Consider the following 22602-nt stretch of genomic DNA (forward strand, 5'->3'; position numbering starts at 1 on the left):
TCTTCCTGTTTTTCTTTTTCTTTTTGAGGGAAGGTTCACTTGTGTAGCCCTGGCTGGTCTGACACTCACTATGTAAACCAAGCTAGCCTCAAACTCACAGAGTTCCACCTACCTCTGTTAGGGACAACAACAGACAATGACAATGACAGTCAAGACCCCATTTTTTAAAACCCCCCAAACAATGACAAAATACAACTAATTAGGCTTATTTGATGTATTGAATTAGATGGGGACGTTGTCAAGGAGTATCTAATAATAAGTTGGTGAGTTAAATTTGCATAAGTGTGTTACTAATATGTGTCTCAGAAGTTAAACAAAATTCATACAGTTCTGATAGCCTGGCATACTATCAGCCATAGTTTATTATATTCAAGCATATGCAGAGGAAATAACTGAATTTCCACATTCACAGATGGTTGTTTACTCGGTAATTTCCCAAGCGACCATCAACCTAAACTGTTTTGTTCTCCAGGAGACTCTGGGAAGAGATTTGGGCAACTTCCTGATAACTTTAAGATGGCGCCAACGGGTCTGCTGAGGAGTCCCAGGACGCTTCCCAAGAAATCAGTTGGTTCATAGACCCAGTAACCCAAGTGGGAGCAAAGCAAGAGTTCATTAAGGCCAGGTGCGTGGTGCATGCTGGAATCCCAGAACTCAGGAGCCTAGAGTTCCACCCTAGGCTGTATGTCTACAAGATAAGTTATTAAAGACTGAGAAAATACTTTAGTAGTTTTTCCTTCCTCCCTCCCTCCCTTTCTCTCTCCCTTCCTTCCCTTCCCTTCCCTTCTCTTCCTCTCTCCTTCTCTCCTTCCTTCCTTCCTTCCTTCCTTGGCTTCCTTCCTCCTTCCTTCCTTCCTTCCTCCTTCCTTCCTACCTGTCTGTCTTATTTCCAACAGGGTCTTCTGTATCCCAGGCTGGTATCAAACTCCCAATGTAGCCAACCAAGGATGACCTGGAACTGATCTTTCTGTGTGTGCTGGGATCACAGGTGTGCACATACACTAGAGTGTATGTGGTGTTTGGGGTTAAACCCAGGGCTCCTGCATGCTGGGAAAGTACTCTACCAACTGAGCTATATCTCCAGTGCCACACACCCCCCCAGTTTGTTTTAGGTGATGGTGGGGGCACTGACTGTAGGAAGGCAGATTTTCATGCTATGTCAGTAAGTTCTGAACTTGTGTTTGAACGCCTAGTCCTCCTCTAATGATGTTGTTTAGGGACAGTGTGGAACCTTTGGAACTTAGGGCCTAAGGAGTGGATCTAGGCCATGGAGTGAGACTTGAGGCTTTCAGCCCAGGCCTAATTCAGGTCCTTTCTCTGCTTTCTGGCCTGCCATGATGAGAAGAGGCTCCACCACACACTCCTGCCAAAACAAACTTCCAAGACACCTTCCCGCCACAGTGGATTGTGTCCCCTTAAGACTGGAGCCAAACTGAGCCTCTTTGCCTCTGAGCTGTTTCTGCTAGTGACAGCCATGAGAATGACATCAGGACCCGAGACACTCCGCTTCGGAAGCACTGCGTGTCCAAATTCAAAAGGAAAAGAAATGGTGTCAGGTATGGTGACACACGCTAAGAGACCGAGGCAGGCAGGTCTCTGCAAGTTCAAGGCCAGCCTGATCTACACAATGAGACCATGTCTCAAAGGAAAAAGAAGAAAACAAACAAACCTGCTTTGTAAGAAGGTAGTCCTTCCTGTGACCTTATAGCTCAGTTATTAAGTGTGACTCCCTGGCTGACACTCAGGATGCACAAAGGCCCTAGGTGTACTCCTCACACCACAAAAAATAAAGGTAAAAATAAATATAAATAAAGTAAGGCACAGTGCCAGCCAAAGCTACAGGAACCTGTCTCAATTAGCCAAAAAAATGAAGAAATAATAAACAAATGCTAGCAAAAGTATTGGGCTCCGTAATTCATAGACTAGAACAGACGGTACAATTGGGGAAATGTGGTTCTCTAACTCCAGTCTGCTTCCGTGGTTTATAACTGATGCATGCTCCTGAGTGGCCCATATTCCCATGAATACAGTCAGACTCGCCTGGTGTGTTTCCATCCCTTGATGGGCTATTTGGACATTTACAGAGGGAGTTCATCCCATCATTACCCCTGTCAGTGCGCCTTTGTCATGGTTTGTGTGGTTTGTGTTAGAGAAGTTTTCCCATCCAAGGCCAACACTATGATGCTGGTCAAGCTATCAGAAAACATGTTTCCTGCCAAAGTCAAGGAGCTCAGTTACTGCACTCGAGGTAGAGATGCTCAGGCAGGCAATGGGAAAGTGATGACACCGCTATTTACCAAATCACCTCTAGTCTCCCAGAAAGGTTGAAAAGAACAGATAGACTTTAAACCTGAAAGTGGCAAGGTCCTCCCTCCATTCATCCTGTGTCATACCACTCAGCCACGCAGAAGAGTCTCTGACTGGTACTCCAAGAGGTACATCCAGCTAAAAGAAAATCCCGAATTCAAATGATAACAAAGGATTTCATTCCATTGACACAATGTCTAAGAAATGGCAACATTTTAGAACAGAACTGGGTTAGGGGTTAGGGAGGGAGGAAAGGGGTAGGGGAGGCCAGTGAGAGGCTTTAGACAGAACTGTGGGTTTGGAGATGTGCAAGACCATGGTAATGACACAAACCCACTCAGGTAATGAGGCTCAACAGAAGCTGGGCGTGGTGGAACACAGCTGTAAGTAATCCCAGCACTCAGGAGGCTGAGGCAAGGTCCCAAGGGCTCCATCGTGGGACGTCCCATGAAAGAAGGAGGAAAAGAAGAAAGAAAGGCAGGGGGAGGGCCTTGAGAGAAGGCTGGGTGGTAGAAAACCCAAGCTGGGTTCCCAGCACCCAGTTCAGGTGACTTCACCATCATGTGTATAAACACTCAGAGGGATCCTGCATCCTCCTTTGGCCCTACATGTGCACACGTACACACAGATACACATAACTAAAAATGAATATGAATATTTTAAAATAAAGGAAGGAAGGGGGCTGAGCAGAATATCACATCCCCACACAAATTCACATAAGTAAAGCCAGGAGTGGGAGGGACCACAGTGCTGAGGACAAGTTCCCCACACTTTCCCCCAGCCCCTGGTAGTCCGCTCATCTTATTCCTTACAACTATAAATAGGAATCTACAATTATGCCACCATTACCATTTCAAAGGGGGAATAGAGACCAGCAAGATGACTCAGCAGGTAAAGGTGTTTGCCACACAAGCTGAGTCCAACACCTGGAGCCTATATAAAGGTAGCAGGAGAGAACTGACTCCACAAAGTTGTCCTCTGACCCCCACATGGCATGAGTGCGTACATGCACACACACAGATGATGGTGATGATGGTAGAAAATAATTAAGGGGAGGAAAAAGCTAAATAATTTAAAGGGAATTGTGTGTCAGAGGTAAGCCTTTCTGACAGAACTCGCTGCAGGGTCACAAACCTTCAGCCTACAACTTGGTTGGGTTTTTTTTTTTTTCTTTCTTTCTTTGATTAATTGATTAAGAGGTTGCCCAGTAGCCCTGAACCCAACCACCCCTGAACTTTAGCCAAGACGTTTCCCCTCCCAGCACAAAGAAATATTTAAGGACATGAAAACTCTAATTACTCTGATTTCCTCATTCAATATTGTACCATAGATTGAATTATCATTGTTCCCATAATTATCACATGGCCATAAAATCATTTATTGATAAACTTGAAGAAATTCATTTACCTAGCACAGCAAACCAACACAGGAAGTAGAGGGAGTGGTTAGATCTCAGGAGGGAGGCAGGGAGGCTCCACTAGAGGTCTGTCCTACAAACGCAGTGTTAGGGATCTCATGAGTCTGGGCCGCACATGGCCAGATGTCCCGAGGCACTGAACCCATTAGAGAAAATCTCCCCACCTCTCCCATCCCCCGGCCCCTGGCTGTGGATCCTTCGTCTTTGCTTTTTTTTTGTTTGCTGTCATGGACTTCATTAAACAGAAACTTTTTATACTTTGTTTTAAAAGATTTTCCTTACACCACCCAGCCATTTTTATTTTATATGTACGGGTGTTTAGGTGTGGGTGTCTGTGCAGTGTGTGTGTGTGTGTGTGTGTGTCCCCTTCAGAGGCTAGGTGAGAGTATCCGATTCCCCTGGAACTGGAGTAACAGATTTGTAAGCTACCATTGTGCTAGAAATTGAATCGGGGTCCCCTGGAAGAGCAGCCAGTGCTTTTAACCACCTAGTCATCTCCCCAGCCCCTTATTATATTTTTAACTACATGTATGTATGTATGTGTGAGTGCACTTGTGAGTACATGTGTCCAAGAAGCCATCAGATCCCTGGGAGCTACAGTTACAGGCAGCTGTGAGCGACATGATGTGGGAGCTGAGGACAGAACCTGGATCTTGTGCAGGAGCAGCGGATGCCCTTAACCTCTGAGCCATCCCTTCTGCACCTCCTCTTTCTTATGTATGTAGAAAATGTTATGTCTCTTGGTGGCACAAGGGGGAAGGACGAGGAGGCGGGGCTTGTGCCTTTGTGATGGGCTGGTTGCACTTAGCACAAGCTCCTCATGGCTCATCCCCACTGCAGTGTGGGTCAGGATCCCCTTGGCTTTGACTTTGGTTTGTCTGAGTTTGGTTTGAGGCTGTTTTGGTGGTGGTGGTCCTGATGTTTTTGCTCATAGTTCTGGATCTTGAACCCAGGGTCCTTATGTATGCTAGGCAAGCATTCTGCTACTGATCCTCCCTCCACTCTCTTATCTCATGATGGCTTTTAAAATCTTATTTATTTATTTATTTATTTATTTTTGAGGCAAGATCTCGCTATGTGGCCCTATCTGACCTGGAACTTAATACATAGACAAGGGTGGTCTCAAACCCATAGAGATCCTCCTGCCTCTTTCTCCTGAGTGTTGGGATGAGAAGTGCTTGTCGTATTGGCTTTTAACTCACAGTGTGGCCATGGCTATCTTGGCCCAATCCTCCTGCCTCCAACTCCTGAGTTCATAATTACACTTGGCAGATTCCCTTCTGTTTTCAGGCTAATGATATTCAGTTACTTATATGAACCATTTCTTGTTTATTTGTTTTTGTTTTTTGAGATAGGGTTTCTCTGTATAGCCCCGGCTGTCCTGGAACTCACTTTGTAGACCAGGCTGGCCTCGAACTCAGAAATCCGCCTGTCTCTGCCTCCCAAGTACTGGGATTAAGGCGTGCGCCACCACCCATTTCTTGTTTGTTGATCCATTTATCCACCCTAGGACACTCAGGGTATAATTTCATTTTCAATGGCAAAGGATGGTGAGGGCTATATTTAAAACGAAGGTTTCTTTAAGTGGGTTTGGAAGTCCAATGCCCTGGCTCTTATATGTGCTTGAATCTCCTAAGGATCCTCTTCACTACATCACATGGTGAATAGCATCATGAGGAGACAGAGAGAACGCTCCTAAGGGAGCCAAAAATGAAGGAGAGGCCCGTCTTGATCAGTCATCATAACCCCCTCTAGTAGGGACTAAGTAGGATCTCATGAAAAACACCATAACCCCTTCTAAGAAAACAGCCTCAAAGGACCTAGTCACCTCTCCCTTCCATCACCTCCCAACATCATCATCACACTAGGGACCAAGCCTGCAACTTGTGCACTTCAGGGACAGGCTCCATCCATATTCAAGCCACAGCACATGGTTGCTCTTGTTGGAGGCTGCTGTGCGATGTTTGTCTCAACATAGAAGATAGAGCTCTGCCTGCAACCCCATCTTAAACAGACAGCGAAGAGAAAGCATCCCAAGTACTTGCCCAGGTCAAGCTTAATGGGGGGCCAAGTAGACAGCAGGACATTCAGTGTGCCTTGTTTCCTTTGTCTTTTGGCTCCAGGTATCAGCAAGCCAAACAAAGGCCCCTCATCTAAGCTGTGTTCTTCCAGGCCTACCTCCAGCGCCCAGAATGAGCCTATTGGCCCCCACAGCTCTCAGGAGCAAGAGTGATGTACAGGACATTGTGAGCAAGAAGTGGGTGCTGCAAACTGCATAACCCCCCTCCCTACCCGGGGAGGACACCGAGTGCTCACACAGAGCTTACTCGTCAGGACCCCCAGCCCAGGCTGGGTTAGACACACCCTGCCATTTTTCTCTAACAAGCAGGAGTTCAGTTCAGTTCACAGGGATGGGGTGGGGCCAGGATGGCCACTTTGATCCATGGGAGGGGCGTGGTGTTGTGCAGTTAGGAACAAAGTCTCCCCCTATTTAAGTCCAGGCACTCTGTGCTTTAGTTGATCCCTGGTGTCTCGTGTCTTTGTCTGCTGCTGTCCCGCCACCAGCCCCAGCCATGCAGGGCACCTGGGTGCTGCTGCTGCTGGGCCTCAGGCTACAGCTGTCCCTTAGTGTCATTCCAGGTAATGAGGCTCCTTCCAATGAACACCCCATTCCCACCCATGGCCCTTCATGCTGACCCTTCCTCTGCTATTCCCTTGGCCAGTGGAGGAGGAGAACCCGGCCTTCTGGAACAAGAAGGCAGCCGAGGCCCTGGATGCTGCCAAGAAGCTGCAGCCCATTCAGACATCAGCTAAGAACCTCATCATCTTCCTGGGTGACGGTGAGTGTGTGAGCGAGGCCTGGCCACCCTGGGGCCCTTGTACTCCAAGTACCCAGGGCCACTGGTGGGTACGGACAGGCCTCAGGGTTCAGTCCTGACGAGGTTCTGCTCCTTCAGGGATGGGGGTACCAACAGTGACAGCCACCAGGATCCTAAAGGGACAGTTGGAAGGTCATCTAGGACCTGAGACACCCCTAGCCATGGACCGCTTCCCATATATGGCTCTGTCCAAGGTGAGTTCTTAGCCACATCTGAAATGACTGATGGGGATCCAGGGCAAGGGAGGCAGAGAGGCTCGGGTGAAGAAATAAATGTCTGCTTTGAGCCCAGTTGGGGGTGTCTCTGTCCCCAGACATACAGTGTGGACAGACAGGTTCCAGACAGTGCAAGCACGGCCACCGCCTACCTGTGTGGGGTCAAGACCAACTACAAGACCATCGGCGTGAGCGCAGCCGCGAGATTCGACCAGTGCAACACCACATTTGGCAATGAGGTCTTCTCAGTGATGTACCGTGCCAAGAAAGCAGGTGAGTTGGAGCCAGGCTCAGCTATGGGGGGCAAGCCTAGGGGACTGGATGTCTCACCCTGACCTTTGCCGTCTTCAGGAAAATCCGTAGGTGTGGTGACCACCACCAGAGTGCAGCACGCCTCTCCCTCGGGCACATATGTTCACACAGTGAACCGCAATTGGTATGGGGATGCTGACATGCCTGCCTCTGCGCTGCGGGAAGGTTGCAAGGACATTGCTACACAACTCATCTCCAACATGGACATTAATGTAAGGAATAAAGTGTAAGGGAGAGGGGAAAGGGGAGGGAGAGGAGGAGAAGGAGGGGGAGGGAGGGGGAGGAAGGGGGGAAAGGGGGGAAGGGGTGGTCCCAGGCAACCTTGTAGACTGAACTCCCTGGATCTTCTGGGGTCTTTGAGGGCCGGGTAGTTCAGTTCCCACATACCTGGTGAGGAGCTAGGGACTGGCAGGAAAAGGAGGCAGAAGACAACCTAAAGTTCACCTTCCTTCATCCTCTCTGACCACAGGTGATCCTTGGTGGGGGCCGAAAATACATGTTTCCTGCTGGAACCCCAGACCCCGAGTATCCAAATGATGCTAATGAGACTGGAACCAGATTGGATGGCAGGAATCTGGTGCAGGAATGGCTGTCAAAGCACCAGGTGACCGACTGCAGAATATTAGTGATACAGTGGAGACCAGGGAAGGGCTTTGGACCTTACCAGTTGCTTATGTCCCTCTAGGGATCCCAGTATGTTTGGAATCGTGAACAACTCATTCAGAAGGCCCAGGATCCGTCAGTGACATACCTCATGGGTAATGGCCCCACACTTCCTGCACTGGTACACCTCACATGGCAACCACTGATCCTCTGTGTATATATGTACCGTGACCCCACTGCCAAGCTTGGTGGTCACCAGTATATATTTTGGTTTTGTACCTCAGGCCTCTTTGAGCCTGTAGACACAAAATTTGATATTCAACGAGATCCCCTGATGGACCCATCTCTGAAGGATATGACAGAGGCGGCCGTGAAAGTGCTAAGCAGGAACCCCAAAGGCTTTTATCTCTTTGTGGAGGGTGAGTCTCCAAGCTCCCATGGAAAGAGGGGACAATGGACAGGGACAGGCTCAAGCTCACTGGCTTCCTGCAGGGGGCCGAATCGACCGTGGTCACCATCTGGGCACAGCTTATCTGGCGCTGACTGAGGCTGTGATGTTCGACTTAGCCATCGAGAGGGCCAGCCAGCTCACTAGTGAACGCGACACTCTGACCATAGTCACTGCTGACCACTCCCATGTCTTCTCCTTTGGTGGCTACACACTTCGAGGGACCTCCATCTTCGGTAGGTTCGGGAACAGTGGCAGGCTGTCAATTACGTACAGAATACTTCTGAGCCATCGTTTTCTCTGTCTGTAAAATGGACAGAAATGGGCACCTGCCTTGTGGGGATCTAGCAACGACTGAACCACTGGCCAGGCAAAAGGCGGGGGCTCGTCTAAGCATCATTCCTTGGCAGGAAAACGTGTCCCTCTTCCCCCATGCAGGGCTGGCTCCCCTCAATGCTCTGGACGGCAAGCCCTACACCTCCATCCTGTATGGCAACGGCCCAGGCTATGTCGGTACAGGGGAAAGACCCAACGTCACCGCCGCTGAAAGCAGTGAGTGCGGTGGGGTGGCTTGCCTGAAGGTCGGGTAGAGGTGACTCAGATCAGAGATCCTCTCCCTTAACATCTTGTCCCTCCAGGTGGCTCATCGTACCGGCAGCAGGCTGCTGTGCCGGTGAAGTCGGAGACCCACGGCGGGGAGGACGTGGCGATATTCGCGCGTGGCCCGCAGGCGCACTTGCTGCACGGGGTGCAGGAGCAGAACTACATCGCGCACGTCATGGCCTTCGCAGGCTGCCTGGAGCCCTACACCGACTGCGGCTTGGCACCCCCTGCAGATGAAAGCCAGACCACCACGACAACCCGCCAGACCACCATCACCACCACCACCACCACCACCACCACCACAACCACCCCGGTCCATAACAGCGCCAGAAGCCTGGGCCCAGCCACCGCCCCGCTGGCTCTGGCGCTGCTGGCCGGAATGCTGATGCTACTACTAGGGGCTCCTGCGGAGTCCTAAACTCCAGCACATCTAGGCTCCACCCACTAGGTCCCACGCCCTCACCTGGTCCTTCCCTTCCCTGACCTCAGTGCTCCCTGCATTCTGGGTGCGGGCTCTACCCCAGGATCCTCTCTCTGTCTTTCTGCTACTGGCCTCATGTCTAGCCCTACCTTGCATTGCAGCTTCCAGGTTCCTCCTACCCAGGCACTCACAAAGGGCAATCACCTCTGAGCTAGCAGCCAGCCTCAGACCCCACAGAGTTACTTCTCCCCAGGCAGCATGACCACCAAGGCCTTGACCCTCCCGGGGCAATCCGGACTCTCCTTTTGCCCTCATCCATCAGCCCCTAGCAAAAGATAGGATCCCAGCAATAATTTGTGGAGGACCAAACATGCACCTGCCCATTGGCACTCTCTCCGAGCTTGAATCCATCCTTACAGGCTCTGTACCCAGGACTAAGGCACAAGAGAACACAGAGAGAGGCTGTCTTCCCACTACTCCTCGGTCTAATCTGCTGGCAGGTGGCAAGGCTACGGTGCTGGGTACCCCTAGCCAGCCTTTGACATAGTTCTTCCTCGATGTCTCTGGACCAGCTCCACATTCAAAACCCATCATGGGCTCAGCCATACCAACCCACAGAGCGAAGATTCTGAAATCGTTCAGCCCTTTCATGTCTATTGCCCAGCTAGGAGATTCAAAGAGCTGTACCCCACCCCACTCTCAGGTCATCTCAGGTTGCACCTAAATTTCTGAACTGAGAAAAGTCCCTAACTTCCCAGGTCTGCATTCCCCTGGGGAGAGTCAAGTCAATAATAAAGAATGTATTCAATACAATAGCAATAGTCATTTTCTTTTTCTTCGGCTCAAAACCAGAGCCTAGTGCCTGCTAGGAACGTGCTCTGCCACTGATCCATAGCCCCATATCATCTCCTCCCCTCCCCTCTCCTCCTCCCTCTTCTCCTTCCCCTCCTCCTCCTATGACTCTGTAGCCCAAGCTGGCCTCAAATTTATGACAGTCCACTTGCTACAGTCTCCCAGATGCTGGGATTTTAAGTGTGAGCCACACTCCTAGCATCTTAGTAGGACCTTTGCAGAAGGAAAGCCTGAAGTGTCTGGAGCACTGAGTTCAGATGGGGAGGGGTAATAGTGGAGCTCAGTTGGAGAGAGACAGCCAGCTGAGCAAGAATCCTGAATGAGGTGAAGGCCTGAGCAACACCACACAGCAGTGCTAATCCCCCCACCCCCCAGGCCAGCGATCAGCTGGGAAGGTTGCAACGACTGGGTCAGAGAGGGTGGCTGGGACAGAGGATGCAAAGCTGGAGCTGCAAGGAGCTGTGGGAGGAGAGGAAGAACTTTAAAATCCATGGCAGTGTGGTCACAAGCCTTTGAATAAGAATTCAGGACGTGGTACTTTGGCTATTGCAGGAAATATGCAATCTTTTCCCTTTTTTCCTGTTTTTTTTTTCCAGGGGTGGGAATGGGTGTTAGATATAGGAGCTGGTCAGCCAGAGGGGAGATGCAGACCCTAACCATCTCTGACTTGCATTGGGAACTTGGTGGAGCACCACCCCAGTATAGTTCTTGGCCCCTGTCTAACCTGCCCAATGAGGACATTTGAAGGAATTACGTAAAGGTGGATTAAGCTGTGTTTCTCAGTAAGTTTTGCAACACTACAAATTTATCTGTACATTTATGAAGGTACAAAAACACACTTTGCTCCCACTAGTAATATTAGGAAGATTGAATATGTTTCCTTATTTGCTAAAATCTTGATTTAACACTGTGAAACATCAATTCGAAGTCTTGGCTCTCGGAGTAGTTTATTTCAATTCCGGATTTTAGTGGCTGTCGAGAAAATATGGGAGCTGAATGGAAAAAGGCATCGTTAACAAAGCTTCCAGAACCATCATACTGGTTTTTAAATTCCATCCACCAATTATGCGAGGCTTTTGTTTGGCTCCAGCTGATATATTTCTGTCTTCCTGGGTGTCAATTAGTTGCTCTTGCAACACAATGGAGCAGCATTACACACTTATGTTTTATAAATTTGTTCAAAACCCAAGGACCTCTTCATTTTAAAATTTGTAGCTTAAAGAACCAGCTTGTTCTGGAATTAGATGTTGGTTAGTAGATTGGTTAGTAGATGTTCAACTTTGCGAATGTTCTGAAAAGTACTAAGTGGTGTACGTGAAGGGGGAAGATTTTACGGTGTATATAGATTATACTTGAATTTTGAAAGGCAGATTAGGTTGTCTCTGCTTCCAAGCTTCAAGGTGTGGGATGAGGGTTTTATTGGCCACACACTGCTGGGACACCAACAAGATGGCTCAGCACTTGCTTTCTGCCCAGCAATGCTAGTGTGACCTCCAGAATCTGAGTAGACGTAAAAAGAGAGACCCAGCTCTACAGCATTGTCTTCTGATCTCCATGGCATGCAGGGACACACACACACACACACACACACACACACACACACACGTACGCACGCACACGCACATGCACATGCACACCACACATAGGACTTTATTTATTTATTTATTTATTTATTTATTTAGGTTTTGGTTTTTCTTTTTCTTTTTTTTTAAAGATTTATTTTTTTTTTTATTATATGTAAGTACACTGTAGCTGTCTTCAGACACACCAGAAGAGGGAGTCAGATCTCGTTACGGATGGTTGTGAGCCACACACACACACACACACACACACACACACACGTACGCACGCACACGCACATGCACATGCACACCACACATAGGACTTTATTTATTTATTTATTTATTTATTTATTTAGGTTTTGGTTTTTCTTTTTCTTTTTTTTAAGATTTATTATTTTTTTTTATTATATGTAAGTACACTGTAGCTGTCTTCAGACACACCAGAAGAGGGAGTCAGATCTCGTTACGGATGGTTGTGAGCCACCATGTGGTTGCCGGGATTTGAACTCAGGACCTTCAGAAGAGCAGTCGGGTGCTCTTACCTGTTGAGCCATCTCACCAGCCCAGGTTTTGGTTTTTCAAGACAGGTTTTCTCTATGTAGCCCTGGCTGTCCTGGAACTCACTCTATACACCAGACTGGCCTTGAACTCACAGAATTCTGCCTTCCTCTGCCTCCTGGGTGCTAGGCTTAAAGGTGTGAGCCATCACTGCCCAGCAGTAATTTAATTTCTAAAAATACATCTTTGGCTACAGAATCAAGTCTTTGTGAGAAGCCTTTTCCTGAAAGGAACTGGACTGATGGCTAGTGGTGAGAGCATTTTGATGCTCAAACGTGAGGGCCAGAGTTCAGATCTAGTACTACTATAACAAGCCAGACAACCCCAGCACTAAGGAGAACGAAGCCCAAAGGATCATCAGAGCTTGATATCTATGAATTCCAGGCTCAGAAACAGGCTGTCTCAGAGGAATAATGCAGAGAAACTCTAGAGGCCATCTAATGCTCTTCTGGCCATCGTGAGTGCTCTCACATGCACCTGCACACATGCAAAGAAAATTCTGTTCAAATCTGTTGTCATCTCTCCTTCTCTGCCACAAGACATTACTCAGTATTCAAAGACAATGTCCTTATTACTTTTTTGTTAAAGGGACATCTTTACTAAAGGGGCGTGATCAGGGAAAGTGCATTCATTATTTTCAAGCTTTTTACCAAGTCCCTAACCAGACAACCTTTGTTGCCTTAATAACGTTGGCACACAAAATTTAATTGAGAGCCAGGCATGATGGTATAGCCTTGGAATTGCTAGCACTTGGGAAGCTGAGGCAAGAGGATAGCCACAGGTTCAAAACCAGCTTGGGCTACATAAACCAGCCTGGAGTATATAGTGAGATACTATCTCAAAAAAAAAAAAAAAAAAAAAAGGAGGAGGAAGAGGAGAGGAAGGAAAGAGAAGGCAGAGGAGGGAGAGAGGGAGAAGAAAGAGTGGGGGAGGGAGAGGGGAGGGGGGGAGGGGGAGAGAGGAAGGAAGTATCCAGGAGGCAGAGGTAGGAGGGTTTCTTGAGCTCAGGAATTCCAGATCAGCTTGGGCAGCGCAATGAGAGCTTGTCAGGATGATGTGTCAGGGAAGGGGTGGGGAAGCCTCGGGACATCTCCTTCTAGAACTTTGCCACAATTATTCCTGACTCATTCTCTCCGGTCTAGAAAGCTTTTGAGACCATGCCCAACCACATTATCAAGAGTCACAAAGATTCTGCTCTCATAGGACAATCTTGTTTTTATAAACTTACCCCACACCTCCCACATCGATGTGTGCCCAGGCTTCTGCCTGCAGTGCTAGTTTAACTATGGACTGAAGAGTGGAGTGGGTGACTATGGAGGGCACTGAGCCCTGACTGTTACCCAGAATCCTTTTTTAAAAATCCTCTCCATCTAGTTCTTCCATCAGTGTAACTTCTACCATGTTCCCCATAGGCCACTGCTTTTATTCAACAAAGGCATTTACTGCGGGCAGTATATCTTCTCTGCTGTATCTTGCCTTTAGTGGCTCACACACCAGAAATAAGAAAAAAAGAAAAGAAAAGTGGTTTGTACATTTCGTGATTGGAAGAGAATCCAGCAGATACCTTAAGCTGAGAAACATCTGTCCTCTCAGTCAACTGTATAGCAAACCTCCCACACTTGGTAATTTCCTCTAATACTCATTTCTTCCAATCAACAACTGTACCCCCACCCAATCTTTCAGGAGGATTTGCTGACAAAGATATGCCTTTCGGTTTGTCGACAGATCATTTACTGTTCATTGTTTCTGCCATTTTTACTGCAGCGGAAAGAAAAATTGTTTGCCTGGTGCTAGGTGGTGGGGTTTTTTTCTTCTTTTTTTTTTTTTTTCCTTTTTGTCTTATGCTATTATGTAAGAAACTTTACAAGAGCTTTCCAAATATTTATCATTGCTTAGGGAAATATCAAAAGTACTGGGCTGAGAAACACATAGCTCTAAACATCGTCAGGGAAAAACAAATACAGGGGTTTGTCTTCATGTTCTGAAGGCTGTTTGTAAATGTCTGGTGAACCATGAGGATTTTATGCTGTTGTTGATGAATATCTCAAGGTACCTACGGCTAAGGTTGTACTAGAAAGGATGGGAGGGGGTGTGCCTTAAAAATGGTGTGTGTGTGTGTGTGTGTGTGTGTGTGTGTGTGTGTAGGTAGAGGACAACTTTTAGGGAGTTGAGTTCTCTCCTTTTACCATGTGGCTCTGAGGGATTAAACTCAGGTCACCTAGAGTTTAGGAAGCAAGCACCTTTTGCTGCTGAGCCATTTTGCCAGCCCTCATACGGTTTTATAATTTATAAAGACCCCTGTGACTTGTATTAGGTGGGTGCCAAAGGGTGGAGATGCCAGTATGGAGCTCAGTGTGTGTGTGTGTGTGTGTGTGTGTGTGTGTGTGTGTGTGCATGTATGTGTGTGTATGTGTGTGTGTGTGCCATCATCCTGAACCCTTCTCACAGCTGGGACACAGGGGTGATGAGCAGGCTTGGGTGTCATCAGCCGGCCGCTTCTCTCTTTGGCTCATCAGGATTGTTTGCAGTTCCTTGGCAGGAATCTTTTGTAAGCCACTTGGCCACCCTGGAGGATTGGTTTGGTGAAAGTTGGATGATAGAATCCGTTAGTCCACCTAGGTAGACACACTAAACTTGAATACACTGAAATTCACAGAAAGTGAGTGGATGGGTGGTGGAAAGAGCTGCTGGGTCAGCCATGGTTTGAGGCACCCTCTTCCTCTGGGACCCCTGTGACTTGTATTAGGTGGGTGCCAAAGGGTGGAGATGCCAGTATGGAGCTCAGTGTGTGTGTGTGTGTGTGTGTGTGTGTGTGTGTATGCATGTATGTGTGTATATGTGTGTGTGTATGCATGTATGTGTGTGTATGTGTGTGTGTATGTATATGTGTGTGTATATGCATGTATGTGTGTGTATGTGTATGTGTGTGTATGTGTATGTGTGTGTGTGTGTATGTATATGTGGGTGTGGGTGTGGGTGTGTGTGTGCACTCACATGAATGCTCCTGTGGTGCACTTGTATATGAAGTATGTTGTTATTAGACGCGTTCTCACGACCGGCCAGGAAAGACACAACAAACCAGAATCTTCTGCGGCAAAACTTTATTGCTTACATCTTTGGGAGCCAGGAGGGCAAGCGCCCAGCGCCCAGCCCCAAAAACGAAAGCCCCTTCAATAATGAAACCGAAACCCCTTCCCTCTTTAGGAGAGTTAAATTTCGCCTAGGACGCATCACTCCCTGATTGGCTGCAGCCCATGGCCGAGCTGACGTTCACGGGAAAGGTAGAGTACAAGTAGTCATAAAATACCCTTGGCTCATGCGCAGATTATTTGTTTACCACTTAGAACACAGGATGTCAGCGCCATCTTGTGACGGCGAATGTGGGGGCGGCTCCCAACATCTCCCCCTTTCCTTTTAATAAGAGCAAATAGGCCACCCAACTAATCATGGGATATAAGAGCTGAGTGGCCAGCGACCTATTGCCTAAGCATAGATATATCAGGGGAAGCTCCATGTTCTAGTCCTGCAAGCGCCTGGGCAATAACCACTTTGTCTCTCCTAGTTTGGGCCTTAAGCTTACAGACCAATCAAAGAAGCAACACTAATCCACAGCAAAGTGTATCTCCAAATAATATTAATCCCACCCATTTTTTAAAGAAAGAAAATGCTGAGGAGATCCAATTGGGTAATCCTTTGGTCAGGGACAGGTCCAAGCGCGTGGAGTTGACCTGAAGTCTCAATTCCCGAAGGGATCTGTTCAAATTCAGCCATCCAATTCTGTAACATATACTGAAAAAGACTTTTTGACAAATTAGCTGTCCTAGTAAATTTAACATACTGAATGGAAATAACACACAATCCCGGAAACTTTTGTTCACATCCCAGCTGAGTTATTTGTCATAATACATCTAGTTGTATCTGGACAAGATCTATGAGTTGATTAACCAGCATGAGACCTCTCTGTATCTTGACATTAGCTGAGGCCTGTTTATCTATGACTGTAGTCACTGAGGCTGACAAAGTGTTAATGGTGTCAGTCGTCTGGACCTGTCCAGACAGAGCCAAGGCTGTCTGAATTAAGGCTAAACCCAGTTCCTAGTTAGTGGTAAAAAAGCAGGAGAATACTTGAGCATTATACATCACCGTCATTGGGAGTGGAAATGTCGACATTATCCCCCAACGCTGCTCTCTCTTTATTATTGACGCCCTGGACATCACCAAGACGAGGGACATCAGTATTCCCTTGGTCAGTCTGGATTTTTCGGGTGAGTCTTTCTGGTATCCAAAATGGGTTGTTTTCATTCTGTGGGAAAACACAGATAGCTCCCCTGGATCTTATCAAAATAGGATCCGGGCCATACCATTTATTATCAAGGACATTTTTCCATTTAACCATCTCATTGGGCCTATCTGGCTCTGTACAATGACGTTCAGCCGCAGTATGGCCATGAGCATCAATATTTAAAAAATTGAGTGTAAAGAGTGCCATAGACACAGACACTCTTGGTGCTCGGGGTACAGTCTCCTCAAAAGTTCCCCTCTTCTGTTTTATAAGATAGGTTTTGAGGGTGCGATGCGCACGCTCAACAATACCCTGTCCTTGAGGGTTGTATGGAAGTCCAGTCAGGTGGGTCACGTCCATCTGACGGCAGAACTGTTGGAATTTTTGAGACGTATAAGCTGGTCCATTATCAGTCTTAAGGAGTCTGGGTTTCCCCCAAGCACTCCATGCCTCAAGGCAATGTTGAATCACATGTGAGGCTTTTTCTCCGGTTAACGGAGAAGCAAACATGATGCCAGAACATGTGTCAATGGACACATGGAGATATTGAAGTTTTCCAAAGGAAGAAACATGTGTAACATCCATTTGCCAGACCTGTAGAGGTCGAATACCGCGTGGGTTAATTCCCACATGAGGAACTGGCAAGAACTCACAGCAGCTTTGACATTGAGTAACAATGTCACGGGCTTCTTTTCTTGTCAAGGAGAAACGACTGCGTAATGTTTCAGCCGTCACATGAAAATTGTTATGAAAATTTCTTGCAGCCTCTACCGGGGATGATAGGGCAGCAGCCACCACTTTAGTGGCCTTATCTGCCAAATCATTTCCCAGAGCCATGGGGCCAGGTAGGCCTGAATGGGCTCTAACATGAGTAATATAAACAGGAAATCTTCTAGATAACAAAACTAATTGTATTTGCTGAAAAATATTGGCAACTCTACTGGAAGGCTTAATCACTCCAGCCACTTCTAAAAGATTTACTGCATTAACCACATAACAGGAATCTGACACAATATTAAGGGGTTCTAAAAAGGTTTTTAAAACTTCTAAGACCACTAAACATTCTACCACTTGAGGTGAATTTTCATTATATTGTTTGGATACCACTTTACCATTAGCCACATAGGCACCTATGCCAGTTTTTGATCCATCAGTATATACCACAATCCCATTTTTAAGTGGGTTTCTTACTGTTATTTGTGGAAACACAACAGATTGATTTTGGGCAAACTGTAAGATTGGATGCTTTGGATAATGGTTATCTATTTTTCCTGAAAAGGAGGTAACTAAAACTGCCCAATCATTAGATGTGGCTGCCAAGGTTTGAACCTGTGCAGCGGTATAAGGTACAATTAAAAGATATGGACTTTGCCCAAAGTGGGTGATTGCTGCTTTTAGACCTTTAAGGGCAAGCTGTGCAATTGCATCAGGATACCAATCTATTATTTTAGCTGGGGATACGTTTGGATGGATCCACAACAATGGCCCATTCTGCCACAAAACTGCAGTTGGCAATTGTGCTGTCTTAAAGACACACAAACTGAAAGGCTGCGAATCCTCAATACGTTGTAATTGTGCATTCTGTAAGGCATTTTCCACTTTTTGTAAGGCCTGGTTAGCAGCTAGAGTAAGAGTCCTAGGGGAGGAGATATGAGGATCTCCTTCTAAAATACTAAACAAAGGCCTTAACTCAGCGGAAGGAATCTTTAAAAAAGGTCTGAGCCAATTAATATCTCCCAACAGCTTTTGAAAATCATTTAAGGTATGGAGGTGATCTCTTCTTATCTCTACCTTTTGGGGCACAATCTTATCTGGGGACACCACAGAGCCCAAGAATTGTCCTGTATCAGAAATTTGGACCTTTTCTGTGGCTATCTGTAAACCCCACTGACTTAAAGTTTTAAGTAGAAAAGGATATGCCTTTTGTAGCATGGTAAGGTCTTTATAGCACAGGAGGATGTCATCCATGTAAAGGAGCAAAATTAAAGAGGGGAATTGTTCCCTCACTGGCAAAAGAGCTTCTTGCACATAAAGTTGGCACATTGTAGGACTATTGGACATTCCCTGTGGTAAGACCTTCCATTGATACCTCTTATCAGGTTCCATGTGATTAATAGAGGGGATGGTAAAGGCAAATCTGGGCCTATCCCTTGGACACAAAGGTATAGAAAAGAAACAATCTTTAATATCTATAATAATTAAATTCCAGCCACGTGGTAAGGCGGAAAGTACAGGGAGACCCCTCTGTACTGGGCCAAATAAGTTCATTTGCTCATTAATGGCTCTGAGGTCATGGAGCAGTCTCCACTTTCCTGACTTTTTCTTAATTACAAAAATTGGAGTATTCCAAGGTGAGGTAGATGGCTCAATATGGCCTAGTTTTAATTGTTCCTCTACCAGTTGAATCACAGCTTCCAGTTTTTCAGAGGATAGGGGCCATTGAGGAACCCACACTGGATTCCCCGTTTTCCATGGTATGGGCCGTGCTGCCCCAATGGCCGCTATGGAAAACCCAGACCCTGTCTGTCTTGGTTTCCATTAGGTGAGATGGGCTCTATCCTTCCCTGTTCTTGATGTCCTAACCCTTTTCCTTCTTTATAACCCATCTTTGCCATGATATTTTTTGCTTTAGCTGAATACCCTCCTGATGGGGCGTTTTCATTGGACAAAATAAGGCCCAAATGCTGCATAATATCCCTTCCCCAGAGGTTAACCGGGAGTGGGAGCACATAAGGTATGAATTTCCCTTGCTGTCCTTCAGAGGATTCCCACGTCAAGGCAACGGAGCTTATAGTGGGACATGATTGATATCCTAGGCCCTGTAATGAATGAGATGACTCTGTGGTGGGCCATGCTTTGGGCCACCAATGTGTAGAAATTATACTTTTATCTGCTCCGGTATCAAGGATGCCTTCAAACTCTTTTCCGTTGATCTTAAGGCAGAGCTTAGGTCTATCATTTAAAGATACAACTAAATAGGCAGAATCATTTCCTGAGGAGCCCATTTTCTTTATCTCAGGTCCTGCAGATTTTTCCCTGGTATTATCAGGGAGGAGCAGCAGCTGAGCTATCCTATCTCCTTTACTAATAGAAAAAACGCCTTTAGGGCTTGAGCACAGGACCTGTATTTCAGGGGAATGTTGACAATCCATAACTCCAGGGTGGACTACTAAGCCCTGCAAGGTGAGTGAACCCCGGCCGAGAATAAGGCCCATGGTTCCCGGGGGCAAGGATGGTATAGGCTCCACCGGCACCGGCTGAATACTCATTTGAGGCATTAGTAGGAAGTCGGAGGCGGCACGCAGGTCCACCCTTGTGGGTCTTCCTGGGTCGCCTCTCTGACTGCTTCCTGGGTCCTGACAAACCGGTTCCCATATCTTTGAGGGCCCTGGGACCGAGGGCCCGATGACCCGTTTTTTGGCACATAAGCTGATTGACTATCAGGTGGGGGAAGGACTCTGCCCTTTATATCCCTCACAGAGCGACACTGGTCAGCTCTATGATAACCCTTACCACACTTAGAGCAAAGAGTGAGAGTCCCTCCCTGTTTATCTGGAGCTCTGCAATCTTTCTTAAAATGCCCAGGCTTTCCGCAGTTAAAACATGTCCTCTGATTATTTCTGCCCATGGAGCGGTTTTGGGATTGAAGGATGGCAGCCGCTAAACCTGCATTGCTGAGAGGTCCCCCAAGCTCTCGACAGACCCTGAGCCAGTCTTGTAAGCCTTTGTTCTTTCTTGGGGCTATGGCCGCTCGGCACTCCTTTGTGGCTTGCTCATAGATTAGCTGTTCTATCAGAGGCGCAGCTTGCTCTGACTCTCCAAAAATACGCTCTGCTGCCTCTGTCATTCTGGCCACAAAATCTGAGAAGGATTCCTGAGGTCCCTGGATTATCTTTGTTAACTGACCAGTGGTTTCACCTGCTCGAGAGAGCGCCTTCCAGGCCCTAATAGCCGTGGAAGAAATCTGGGCATAAGCTCCCCAATGGTAGTTTGTCTGATCAGCAGAATAAGCTCCCTGACCCGTTAACAAGTCAAAAGTCCAATCTCTCTGCTCTGGAGTCAAAGCAGCTGCGTTTGCTCGGGCCTGCGCTTGTGCAGCTTCGTGCCAAAGCGCTCTCCATTCCATATATTTGCCCATACTAGGGAGAGCGGCTTTTACAACCGTTTGCCAGTCAGCAGGAGTTAGTGCCATGCCGGCGAGCCTGTCTAACTGCACCAAGGTAAAATTAGCATTGGTTCCGTATTTACGGACCGACTCGGCAATTTCTTTAATTTGTAAGTATTCTACCGGAGCGTGGACACGCCCACCCTCGGCTCCTTCAAAGACTGGAAATGCCTGTTGTATTTTCCTTTGTTCCTCTCTGGGAATGAATGAGTCTGCGCACTGCCTCTCTGCGCACTGCCTCTCTGCGCATCTCTCTGCGCACTGCCTCTCTGCGCATCTCTCTGCGCACTGCCTCTCTGCGCATCTCTCTGCGCATTGCCTCTCTGCGCATCTCTCTGCGCATTGCCTCTCTGCGCATTGCTGACGCACTACGCAGGGCGGGGGCTCCGCATAGGGCGGACCTTGAAACCGACTGCCGGGAGGTTGAACAGTACGCTGGCTTTCGCCAGCCGCTTTTGGCTTTTTTCTTGACCAATTAGCTGGCTGGTAATGGGCTGCTTCTTCCTCCCAGTCTGTTTCCTCAGAGGAGAATTCTTCATCTGCTTCAGAACTACTAAGAGCTGGCTTCCTGAGCTCATCTAGTGACGAGTATCTCCTAGAGACCTCCGCTAATCGATCTTTTTTCTTTTCTTTTTTCTTTTCCTTCCTTCTAATCTCTCCCCAGGTATTCTTACCTGACCTAAACTTTTCCTCGGGTTCAAGACCCTTGGAAAGGCCTGTATACTTATTTTGTGTACCATATTTTCTCTTTGCTCCTACTCTCTCTCCCCGCTTTACTTCTGATAGATTGCCCTGAATTTCATCCAGAATTTTCAGCCCTATCTTAATCACCTGATAACATGTGAAAAGGAACAAAAGGGCTCCTAACATTAGAAAAAATTCAAGGCCAAACATTTTCCACTTTACTTCTGATAGACTGTCTTGAATTTCCTTAGAAAGTTCAAGATCAGACTTACCTCGTAAAGCTGTACTCACTGGTACTCTCGTTCCCCAGCTGAAAAGTTCTGAATTCATACAGTTGAATCCTTCTTAACAGTCTGCTTTACGGGAACCTTTATTACCGCGACCCGCAGTTCTGGTTCTGGAATGAGGGATCTTCCTTGCGCCAGTCCCGAGTTTTTTTTCTCGTCCCGGAATTCGGCACCAATTGTTATTAGACGCGTTCTCACGACCGGCCAGGAAAGACACAACAAACCAGAATCTTCTGCGGCAAAACTTTATTGCTTACATCTTTGGGAGCCAGGAGGGCAAGCGCCCAGCGCCCAGCCCCAAAAACGAAAGCCCCTTCAATAATGAAACCGAAACCCCTTCCCTCTTTAGGAGAGTTAAATTTCGCCTAGGACGCATCACTCCCTGATTGGCTGCAGCCCATGGCCGAGCTGACGTTCACGGGAAAGGTAGAGTACAAGTAGTCATAAAATACCCTTGGCTCATGCGCAGATTATTTGTTTACCACTTAGAACACAGGATGTCAGCGCCATCTTGTGACGGCGAATGTGGGGGCGGCTCCCAACAGTATGTGCGCTTGCATATGGAGATCAGAAAAGTCTTTTAGTCATTATTCTCAGGAGTCATTCACTTTTGAGGGTTTGTTTTTTGTTTGTGTTATTAATGATTTTTATTTTTATTTTTTGAAAGACAGAGTCGTCTACTGAATCTGTAGCTCACCAAGTGAACTAGATTGGCCACCAGTGACCCCAGGGATCCTCCTGCCTCCACCTCCTGCATGTACCCATGTAGCTGGCCTTATATGTGTATACCAATGTATCTGACTTTTCCACATAGGTTCTGGGAATCAAAACTGGGTCTTCCTGCTTGCAAAGTAAGCAATTTATTGACTGAGCTATCTTCCAGGCCACATTTTTTGTTTGGCTTGGCTTGGCTTGGTTGTTTTTAGACAGAGTCTCACAGTTCAGACTGGCCTTGAACTCTTGAACCTCCTGCCTCCATTTCTCAAGTGCTAAGATTACAAGCATGT

At 47.2% G+C, this 22602-nt stretch overlaps 1 protein-coding gene across 1 annotated transcript; it reads left to right on the forward strand.

Moving 5' to 3' along the window:
- The first annotated feature begins 6243 nt into the window (after window positions 1–6243).
- Window positions 6244–10018, forward strand: Akp3 (alkaline phosphatase 3, intestine, not Mn requiring). The gene is made up of 11 exons (NM_007432.3): window positions 6244–6364; window positions 6448–6564; window positions 6682–6797; window positions 6917–7091; window positions 7170–7342; window positions 7600–7734; window positions 7816–7888; window positions 8018–8152; window positions 8226–8417; window positions 8620–8733; window positions 8820–10018. Exons 1-11 carry the CDS (start codon window positions 6298–6300, stop codon window positions 9200–9202), a joined length of 1680 nt encoding a protein of 559 aa, NP_031458.2. The 5' UTR covers window positions 6244–6297; the 3' UTR covers window positions 9203–10018.
- The last annotated feature ends 12584 nt before the right edge of the window (window positions 10019–22602 follow it).

This window comes from Mus musculus, chromosome 1, assembly GCF_000001635.26.
Source record: "Mus musculus strain C57BL/6J chromosome 1, GRCm38.p6 C57BL/6J".
In the NCBI taxonomy this organism is placed as follows: domain Eukaryota; kingdom Metazoa; phylum Chordata; class Mammalia; order Rodentia; family Muridae; genus Mus; species Mus musculus.

Excerpts from the sequence above, each read along its gene's own strand:
- Akp3 (NM_007432.3), top strand. The coding sequence starts at position 6,298 with ATGCAGGGCACCTGGGTGCTGCTGCTGCTGGGCCTCAGGCTACAGCTG. Across the intron at positions 6,365-6,447 it reads GTCCCTTAGTGTCATTCCAG|TGGAGGAGGAGAACCCGGCC; the intron begins GTAATGAGGCTC and ends TCCCTTGGCCAG. Across the intron at positions 8,734-8,819 it reads CGTCACCGCCGCTGAAAGCA|GTGGCTCATCGTACCGGCAG; the intron begins GTGAGTGCGGTG and ends TTGTCCCTCCAG.